The 10554-nt window shown below is 44.0% G+C and overlaps 1 protein-coding gene across 4 annotated transcripts in view; it reads left to right on the plus strand.

The window, feature by feature from the left end:
• The first annotated feature begins 503 nt into the window (after nt 1-503).
• The window catches only part of SACM1L (SAC1 like phosphatidylinositide phosphatase), a 40362-nt gene continuing 30311 nt past the window's right edge, over nt 504-10554 (plus strand). For 3 of the 4 annotated variants that reach the window (XM_027768945.1, XM_014584869.2, XM_027768944.1), the window contains exons 1-4: nt 504-601; nt 3913-3987; nt 4951-5078; nt 9590-9739. In XM_027768945.1, the coding sequence (XP_027624746.1) occupies nt 5055-5078; nt 9590-9739 (174 nt within the window). In that variant the 5' untranslated portion in view covers nt 504-601; nt 3913-3987; nt 4951-5054. The remainder of the gene's footprint in view (nt 602-3912; nt 3988-4950; nt 5079-9589; nt 9740-10554) is intronic. The other variant, XM_027768946.1, reaches the window with a different exon arrangement.

Below are 10554 nucleotides of genomic sequence, written 5' to 3' on the forward strand. Positions count from 1 at the left end.
GTCGGGGGACTTTTCGGGAAATCCTACCACACACACTCAATGTATGAGGGAGCTATGTAATTCTTTTATAGTAGTATATCGGGGAGTCAGAGGGGGGTCACTTTCCAGCAAGGCTATCACAGTCCCGGAGCGAATAGCAGGCGGCCTTGCCAACATGCTAAGTGACCCAAGCTTGTTCCAAGGTCGGGGGGCGTACAGTCGCGGCCTTGCCAACTCACTGAACCGACCGGAAGCGATGCTCAAAGGTCAAGGGGCTCAGACAGGTCCTGGAGCCCCACCGGGTTGGACTCCTCCAGAAAATCACACCCAGTGCATGTGCATGTGTGCCCCAAATCCTGAGAGGAGAATGGAGAAGGGATTATGGTGTGGCCGTCCCCTTGGGGGTGATTTCTCACTTTCTCTTTCCATCTTTCTCTGGCAAATGTGTGTGCCCGATAGCAAAACAATAAAAGAAAGAAGTGATCTCATTCAGTTTGGTTATTATGCTTTTCATTTCTCCTTAGGCATATCACCCCTGAAAAGTTTTATGTGGAAGCTTGTGATGATGGAGCGGAGGATGTCCTTACCATTGACCGTGTGTCCACAGAGGTCACCGTCGCAGGTATCTTCGAGCCAGAGTCGTCGTGTCTGAGGAAGAGTGTGCTGCAGCCAGTGAGGTCACACACGCAGGGACACGGCAGCGTGCCAGTCTGAGTGTCATCCTGCTCAGCCTTAATCATTGCTCCTTAATCTTCGGAGTTAATTTTATGCTCTCTTATTCTCATGAAAAAGAGAAATGATCTTGAAAATTTTACTACCTGTAAGGATTTAAAACTCTGATTGTATCTTTGTTTAGTTATCTTATGATTTAGATGTCTAAACTCCTTTCTAACTCTTAAGATTTAGGGTATTAGAGTGTGGACGTTTTTCAGCTTTAAGTAGGTCATTTTAATAGTTACTTTTGTTTTTGTTTGAAATGATTATGCTTGTGAGGATACTTCAGTAAATGAAAAGTAAAGTGTACTTCACAGACTGAAACTCGTTAACTATTGTGAGCAAATGATGCCCATAAGCTCCGTCTCTGTATCCAGCTGATGGTGGTTTTTTCCCTCTGCAGGAGGTAAAAGGCTTTTTTTTTTTTTTTAAGTTGTATGGAACACTTACATTTTTTTAAAGACTTATTTATTTATTTATTTATTTATTTATTCTTCTTTAATTTGATTAGAGAGAGGGAAGTGAGAATGTAAGCCACCAGGTCCAGGACTTGATCCATGGTCAGCTATGTGGGAATCCGATGCCTTAACCACCGTGCCACCTGTTGGCCCATTTTTAAAGAATTATTATTTATTTTACTTTTTTTTTTTAAGTTGATCAGAGAGACAGAGAAAGAAAGGGAAAGTGAGCAATTAAGCTGTCTGGTCTGGGACGCAAACTCTGGTGTGTCATGTGAAGGCCCAGTGCCTTACCCACCATGCCACCTGCCAGCCCCACACTTTGGTTTTTTAATAGATTAATGTGAAACAATTTTGGCGTCAGATTTATGTTCTGTGTGATACTACATTTAAGATTTCATATTTCATTTGTTTGAAACTTCCAGTTCCCCTGCAGCCAGAGTTGTGTATGCGTTTTTTTCCTCAAGTATAATATTTGAAAACCATAGACTAGGCTTTTAGTAGCTACCCTTTGAATGGATGAAGTGAAATATGGAAGAGTTCTCAGCAGGAGAGTAAACCGTAAAAACAGCACAGCTGTAGAGTTTCTGTTTCCTCAGCTAGCTGGTTATTCTGGTAAGTACCGTGTGTGGTTCTCCTCGGATCCAGTGGAGTTCGGGCTGCTTCGGTCTGATAATTCGGCAGTCCCTGTCGGTGGCTCGTGGCCCTCCTGTAACACACCGCTTCCTGCTGGCCACTGCACCTGGTCTTCGACGCGCTTTGGCGGCGGCGTATTTCCAGTATTTCTGACCTTTCAGTGATGTTGTATTTGTAGGTAGAGATTGCAGGCCTTTTGAGTAGACCGAATGCTAAAGTCCCGCGTCGTTTGGCTACAGAGGGGATGGTACCAAGCTGTCCTCAGTAGACACCCGGCGAGTGGCCGTGGCGCACAGGCGCAGCGGGGAGGGACTGGCTCGCTGAGTTTCATCAGGAATGCAGAGGGTGCTCGCCGAGAGAGCTGCCGTGTGTCCTAGGGCGTCTCACAGTTTCACTGCTGTACGTCCCAGGCAGTGTGACCCAGAGCTCTGAGTACACTGAAGTTACCGGATAGTCTCGGTGGATTAGGGTCTTCTCTGAGCTTTTCTCTGAGCTGATATTCCTGTTTCTCACGTTAGCCATAGTGGCATACCATTGCTAAGTAAATCGAATTAAAAGAAGCAGAAGTGCATTTTCGACCTTATTCTGAACTAGCTATTTTTAAAAAGCCGAGTCTGCCACGTTGTGCTCCTTCTGCCCTAGCCTCTAATTTGGGACTGCAGGCACGTGCCGCCACGCCTGCTTTTGTTTTCGCTTTTTTTTCATCCTTAGTTAGTGCTCACAGTAATTGCCCAGGCTGGCCTCAAACTTACAATCCTTCTGCCTCAGCCTCCCCAAGTCACTGGATTACAAGCACATGCTGCCATGTCTGGTCTTTAGGTTGGACTAGAAATCGAACCCAGGTCTCCTGTGTATCCTCAGTCTGCAGAGCACAGCTCTTAGCAGTAGATGCCGTCACAGTTGGGCCCCAGAATTACTTCATTTAGAATAATAGAATTGCTGTTAGGATTGCCGTGAAGAACCAGGGCTTGAGTTTATGATAGTGTTTCTAAAATGAGTTTAAGGATGACGGGAAACTGTAAGCGCAAAACTAGTTTTATAGCTGGGTGAAGGTGACAACTTTGGTGGGACAGCTGTTGTTTGCTGTAGACTTTCTCAGGATGTTTATTCTCCCGTGCATTGTGACTCCCTCTAGGAGAGACAGTGGAGGGAATTGGGGATATAGCGAAAGACTCCTGACTGTGGGGACCCCCTCACCCCCACCCCATACACTCCTGGACTTATTTTTTAAACTAGAGTTTTGTAAGATGTTTATGAAACACATTGACCTAAAGCTTTAAGAATTATAAAAGGGGGACCAGGAGATGGCATAATGGTTACGTCGTTGGACTGCTGCATAGTCGACTGTGGTTCATGTCCCAGACCCTGCAGCTTAAAACTCATGCTGGGTATGTGTGCATGCGTGCCCAAGGACCCAAGAGGTGAATGGAGAAGGGATTGAGGCATGGCCATACCCCCCGGGGGGAGATTTCTCGCTTTCTATCTCTCTGGCGGGTACACATGCCCTATAGCAAAAATCTCTCTTTTAAAAAAAAAAAAAGAATTATAAAGTGAACTCTTTAATTTATCGTAGAACACTATTTTATTCATAAGGGCGTTTTTATAAAGTGAGGGTCAGTGGTGATGCCCGGTTTAAACCTGTATAAATTGCTGTTTGACTCGGGTTGGGGAGAGGCTTTTCCTTCCCGCCTCCTTCCTCGGATCTTTGCCTCTATTTCCTGCATTCTCATATTTTTGGATATGGATGGAGAGAATTTCTTCCTCTTTTTTTTTTTTTTTGCATTCTGTTAGCTGTATGTTAGATTAAAAACTCGTCTCAACCCCTATCCTGATTTATTCTCTACGTCTCTTAAAGAGTGGGTGTAGGTAGTCTCTGGGCAAGAGTTTGAATAGATTGGGCTGAGAAACCCCACAATCTACCTGACGAAGAGGAAACACACTGAGCTCCGCATTCTAGACGAGCAGAGGCCTACCCTCTACGGGACACGGACATCTTTGTGCTCAGCCGAAAGAGAGGTTCAGCAGCAGTACCAGTAGCCACTGGAGTCAGACTAAATCTTCATTTCAGTGGGCAAGCTTTTTCTGTGTGTTCTTTCTTAATTTCTGTTGTCTTTTTCTTTTAAAGTCAAGAAAGATGTCCCTCCTTCAGCTGTCACAAGACCAATATTTGGTATCCTGGGCACAATCCATTTGGTGGCAGGTAAGAAGGAGTGAGCTAAGGGAAAGGAAGGGGACCGTACCGGCAGTTCGGGTGTGTAAGATGAGGACGTACTTCTGCCGTGCTCTGGCAGTAAATCTCCAGGTCAGATGCTTGTCATTCGTTTCTGAAAGTTGCCAGTTTACTCTCCAGATGGTTAAGTTTATCAGTCTGAGGTCCGAACTTTTTAAAGGGTTTGTGTTTAGTTTTATCTCAGCCAGAGCCGGAACCCTGAGTTGGCAGAACATTTCCCAGGAGTATTTAAATAAGACTTGAAAGCGGTGACAGACCGAGGTGTGCCCCGCCTTCAGCCCTATACGGCGAGTAGCAGAGTGAGTGCTCGGTTCCCAGTTATTGGGTGACTTACTCAGCTAAATTCAGGCTCATTGAGCGTTCTCGGAGTCCTCACGTTGCAGGCTCTGTACGGGATGCTGAGGTAAACGGCGCAAGCCTCCCATCCTAGTGCATGGGGCCTTTTATTATTTTATGAGGAAGGAATTGGCCTCCTACTAGGCTAAACATATGCTGGTCTTTCTAGTCATAGATTATAAGATTGTTTACCAAAAAATGGGCCATTTTATCTTTTATTTGGTGGGAGAGATTTTCATATGGGGCGTGTGCACTCTCTGGAGACACAGAGAGAGACAGACAGAAAGCAAGAAATCACCCCCGGGAGGATGGCCTGCCACAGTCCCTTCTCCTCCGGTCTCTAATTGGGATCTTGGGCACGCACGCACAAGCCCGGTGTGAATTTGAAGCTGTCAGGTCCAGGACTCGAACCCCAGTCGACTACGTGGGAGTCTAGGGACATAACCATGATGCCATCCGCTGGTCCCCAAAGTGGACCTTTTTAGCTGAGTAATGCAATATGATTTTATTCTGGTAGCCTTTAAATAATAGGGACTACTACTTTTGACTTTAAAGTTGCCTTTTTAAAATTTATGTCTTAACTTTGTTGTTTTGCAGGTAATTATCTAATTGTCATTACCAAAAAGACAAAAATAGGTGAATTTTTCAATCATGTAATCTGGAAAGCAACAGATTTTGATGTCCTTTCTTATAAGAAGACAATGTTGCACCTAACTGATATTCAGGTAAGAACTAGAAGCAGTTGCTAAACTGCAAACCCTGAGGAAGTGGGGGGTCCTGCAGAATACAGAGAATGTGGGAGGGCTTCCCGTAAGAGGATGACTAAGTAAGATAGAGAGTAACTTTGTCCTATCTACCTTCCACCTAGCTACAGAAACAGAGTAGTTTCCAATTGCTGCACGCTCGCCAGAGTAAAAGCACGCTCCCCGGCCTCCCCACTTCATGCTGCAGTTCCGTCTCCACTTCTCTATCTCTTTGGAAGTTTGGGAAGGCATGCACATGCGCCTCACATGTTTTTCAAGCTGCTGGGGCCAGGATGTGAACTGCAGTTAACTTAAGTGAAATCTGGCTCCCTTAAACTCTAACCTATGGGTCAGTCCCACAAAAAACAACAACTACAAAAAAAAAAAAACCTGTAAAATTTTTTCATGTACTTGCTATTCTCTGTTTTATAATTTTTAAAAATGAACTCAATTCTCAGTTTATAAAATTTCACATGGAGAGGAAAAAAAATGACCAGGAAATGCATATATATGTACTTAACACCCAGATTTAACTGTATATCTTCTTTGTACATAAATAAAATATTAGATACCATTGCATCTAATATTTTACTGACCTCATTTTTCCCAGGGGAAAGTCCATGTTTATCATATATGATTAAGTACATATGTGTGAAACATGTATGTACATTTTTAGGTAGCTCTTCTCTTTGCATGACTCCTGTATACACAGATTTTAGTTTCTGTGGTTAGTTACTATCCATCTCCAAAGAACATGACTTAAATTTCATATTTTAGGACCAGCAGGTGTCATGTGGTTAAGGCAGCTGCACAGTTTGAGTCCTGGGCCTGGTGGCTTGAAAAATCACGCCGGCTCCCACCTAAAGTCCTGAGAGGAGACTGGCAGAGGAGGGATTTGGGCGTGGCCATCCCCTCTGGGGGTGATTTCTCATCCTTTCCCCATCTCCCCACCTAGCTCTCTCTGGTGAGCACCCACACCCATTAGCAAAAACTTTAAAAAAATTATGTTAAATGAAGAATTAGTCTATGGGTGAAAGTTGAGAGAAACAAAAAGTTCTAGCAGTGGAAGTGAAATTGAAGTTGAGGGCCGGCAGATGATGTGGTGGTTAGGGCTCTGGACCCCCACGTGGCGGACCATGGTTCAAGTCCTGCACCTGATGCCTCACTTCTCACTTTTCCTCCCTCTCTCTCTCTCTCTCACTCATTCTTCCCCTCTCTGGTCAAAATTAAATAAATAAAGTTAAATAAAATAGCTCTTAGAAAAAAAGAAATTGAAATCGAACATAAACAGAGCATAGAAGTGGCGACCCCAGGAGTGCTGAGGCCGTCACCATAAAGGAGATGCTGGCTGTGCAGCCAGAGACTCGGCAACGTGAGCCTGCTGAAGTTAGGGATGCAGTGACCGCCAGGGGAAGACCACATCCCAGAACAGGGGCGCCTGCTGCTGTCTCCATGGCTGAGGAACCCTGGGAGGTCTTAATGAACTCAGAGCTCTAAGGATACAATGTTACAAGCTGGTTTTGGCTTAGAAGGGTGTCTGAGCTCACTGGGGACAGAAGAAGTCCTCCACATGTAAGTTAAACGACAGGAGAGGGACCACGCAAGCACTGCTGAATTTCTCTGGATACATTTCTTACAAAGATAGAGAATATTTTCAATATTTCTAATGTTTAAAATTACAGTGTGCTAAATAAATGCCAGTTTTACTGTTTTTTTCTATACATTTATAACTTATAGTAAGAGTTTTTAATGTTCTGACCAAAAGTTTTCAAAGGTCACCTAGCATAGCTTTTCGTTTGAGTATTAAGCAGCCACAAGGTTGCTAAGGTGAAGGCGGCAGGGTCCGCTTTACCGTCTGTTCCCACCGTGCAAAGTGACACTGCCTGGGGACTGCTCAGATAGGGCTTGCTTGAGGGACGTGTGAAACTTTCGGAATGGCATTGCCGCATTCTTGTTTTCAGAGCATACGCTTTTGGAGTCAAATTATATTTTGAGATTTGTACCTATTGGGAATTTTTTTTTTAAATTATAGTGTTTGCTTTTTTAAAATTTTAAGTTGTATTATTATTATTATTATTTTTGGAGAGATTTTTCACTATAGGGCATGTGCGCTTGCCAGACAGAGAGAGAGAGACATAGAGACAGAGAGCGTGAAATCACCCCCCCCAGGGAAGATGGTCACGCCGCAATCCCTTCTCCTCCATTCTCCTCTAGGGATCTTGGGCACGCACGCACATGCGCCTGGCGTGAGTTTTAAGCCACCGGGTCCGGGACGTGAACTGCGGTCGACTACGTGGGAGTCCAGCGACATAGCCATTACACTAACTGCTGGTTCCCAGTTGTATTATTTTTAAAGACTTACTTACTTTTAATTTTATTATCATTATTCAATTTTGGCCAGAGAGAAACAGAGAGAAAGGGAGAATGAGAAAGCAAGCTGTCAGGTCCAGGACTTGAACTGTGGTTGACCATGTGGGAGTCCAGCACCTTAGCCACCATGCCACCTGCCAGCCCCTTAAGTTATATTTTTTACTCTTAAGATTACCAAAATATTTGTTCCTGAAAGAAAATTTATTATTCTAAAACATGTAGCTTACTTACCATAAACATCTACTTAAAGAATATTTTTTTTTAAAAAAGTATATCTTTATTTAATTTTATTTGTTACTATTTTTTAATTTGACCAAAGAGACACAGAGAGAGAGAAGGGGAATCAAACCATGGTCAGCCATGTGGGAGTCTAGCACTTTTAACTACCATGCAACCTGCCAGTCCCAGAATCTTTTTTTCTTTTAAGAATTATTTAATTTCATTTGTTGTTATTATTTTTTAATTTGACCACAGAGATACAGAGACAGAGAAGGAATGTGAGAAAGCAAGCCACCAACTTCAGAACTTGTACCATGGTCAGCCATGTGGGAGTCTAATGCCTTAACCTTGCCATGCCACCTGCCAGCCCCACCTATCAGCATAAAAAATGAAATCATAGCAATATCTTAAGTGATTAAACCATAGGATATGCTTTTTATGCTTAAGGATTTTTCATCTTTTATACATATATATGTGTATATATATACACACTTGCACACATACGTATCACACAGTATATCATACATCAGTGTACTCATTTTCCATGAGGCATGATACTTTAAAGGAATTAAAATGGCTATATTTATTTAGTAGCCCCATAGTATTTATTTGTTCAGTTTATACTTTTTTTTAAAGAATTAATTTATTATTATTTTTAAATTTGCTATAAGGTACATGTACTTACCAGAGAAAGAGAGCCAGAGAGAGGGAAAGTGAGAAAGCAAGCCCCCAAGTCTGGGACTTGAACCGCAGTTGGCCACATGGGAGTCTAGTGCCCTAACCACCATGCCACCTGCTGACCCCAGTTTATACTTCATTGTGAGGCCGTGAAGCTAATGTTAGCATTGGTCACCATGTGTGCTTTGTTTTTTACCTTTTTTTAAAAAAGAATGTCTGAACTAAAATGTAAAATGTTGTAATATTGTAGTATGTCGATTTATAACATGTAGGTTAACATATTAATCATTTGTTAATCATTAAATGTTACCAAACATTAACCATTATTTTTTTTTAGAGGTTTTTTTCCTATAGGGTGCGTGCTTTCCGCCAGAAAGACAGAGAGAGACAAAGAGACAGAAAGCGAGAAATCACCCCCCGGGGGGATGGCCACGCCACAATCCCTTCTCCTCCATTCTCCTCTCAGGATCTTGGGCACGCACACACACGCGCCCAGCATGAGTTTAAGCCACCGGATCCGGGACTCGAAATGCGGTCGATTGACTACATGGGAGTCCAGCAACATGGCCATTACTCTAACTGCTGGTCCCAGCAATTACTTTTTGAAAGAAGGATGAAAAGCAGATGTTTATTGAGAAGGCAGCTTAAACGATTACCCAAAAATAAAGCTGAATAGTGCTTTTGGAGATTTGTTTTTTTAATCTTTAAATTAATTCTTTAATAATAAAGAATTCTATTTTACTTCTCATTCAACTCAAACCAGTAAAGTTTCTTGAGAATGAATATGATGAGGTTAATCCCTTGGTATATGCTGTCTGTGTTACTGGACCCCTCATGGATTTGTTCATTCGTCCAGTGAGAATTGTGCTGCCCTGGCAGGTCGCTGTAAAGACGGGGGTGTATGCAGCTGTGTGGTGTGCACTGCGTCCCAGCCTGAGGTGACCCTGTCGTTAGGGCAGTGCCTCTGCCCTTTGGGCGCAGATTTACACAGGACACCCAAAGCAGGGAGCTCTGCCTGCTCGAGTCACGAGTTACCAGCACCCTGCAGTATTTACTGAGTATCTTCCATCGGGATCTGACCTAGGTCCCCGGGAAATAAATGAGAGTGTCCGTCCTCAGGCCAGTGGTGTTTAACCGCCTGGACCTAAAGATTCTTATTTTCATTCTGTGCGACAGATTGCTTTTCAACTCTGAGATACGCTGACTTTTTCCGCTTCTGTTTACAGTTACAAGATAATAAAACCTTCCTAGCAATGCTTAACCATGTCTTGAGCGTGGATGGGTTTTACTTTTCAACCACGTATGATCTGACCCATACTCTGCAACGACTGTCGAACACTAGTCCAGAATTCCAGGAGATGAGTCTCTTGGAAAGGGTGAGCTTGGCCTTCAGTTACTAATTTTCAACCCTTCTGTCTTTGTACTTTTCCGGACTGTGTGTGCACTCACCAGGCACAGGTGGGGGGGGGCACACTACAGCCCCTTCTCCGTTCTCCTTTTGAGATTCAAGGCTTGTATGCAAATGCCCCTGGTGTGTTTTTCAAGCCACTGGGTCAGGGATGCCAACTGTGCCGGCAGCCATGTGTTTTAGCAACTTGCCCCTTACACCGGGTCGTCGGAAAAGTCATGATGCATTTTTACATAGAAAAGCAGAAAAATGCATCATGTCTTCTGACGACCCAGTATCAAGTTATATCCTAAGTCATAAGACATTACAGGAATAGCAGTTTGTTCTTAGTCGTGTTCATGAAACACTGAGTTAGACCACACCATGAAGAGTGACAGCTGTGACGGTACAGGCCCCCAGGGACGCACACCAGAATCTCAGTGCAAGAGTCACCTGGTCGTGGCCAAGCACGGGGGCCGTCCTGTGCCGGGCGGGCGTGTGACTTGGTTGGTGGGCTTAGAGAGTAGAGAACTGGTACCAGGTAGAGGTTGTTGAGGGAGCTGCCTCTGTATTTATCGTGTTTTAAGCTGTATACATATATTTAACGTATTTATTTATTTATTCTGTGAGCGAGAGAGAGAGCATTCCCAACAGGGCATGGGCATCGCCGTGCGCCCCCAGTTCTCAGCCAAGCCCGGATCACGGGCAGGCATGTGCCCACTGCACGCAGGGGGGCCTCTGGACTTGAACCAGGACCTTCCCCTGTGTGCTGCCGTGTAGAGCGTCGCGTCTTACCGCTGAACC

The sequence above is a fragment of the Tupaia chinensis genome, unplaced genomic scaffold, assembly GCF_000334495.1.
Source record: "Tupaia chinensis unplaced genomic scaffold, TupChi_1.0 Scaffold148065_1, whole genome shotgun sequence".
NCBI lineage: Eukaryota > Metazoa > Chordata > Mammalia > Scandentia > Tupaiidae > Tupaia > Tupaia belangeri.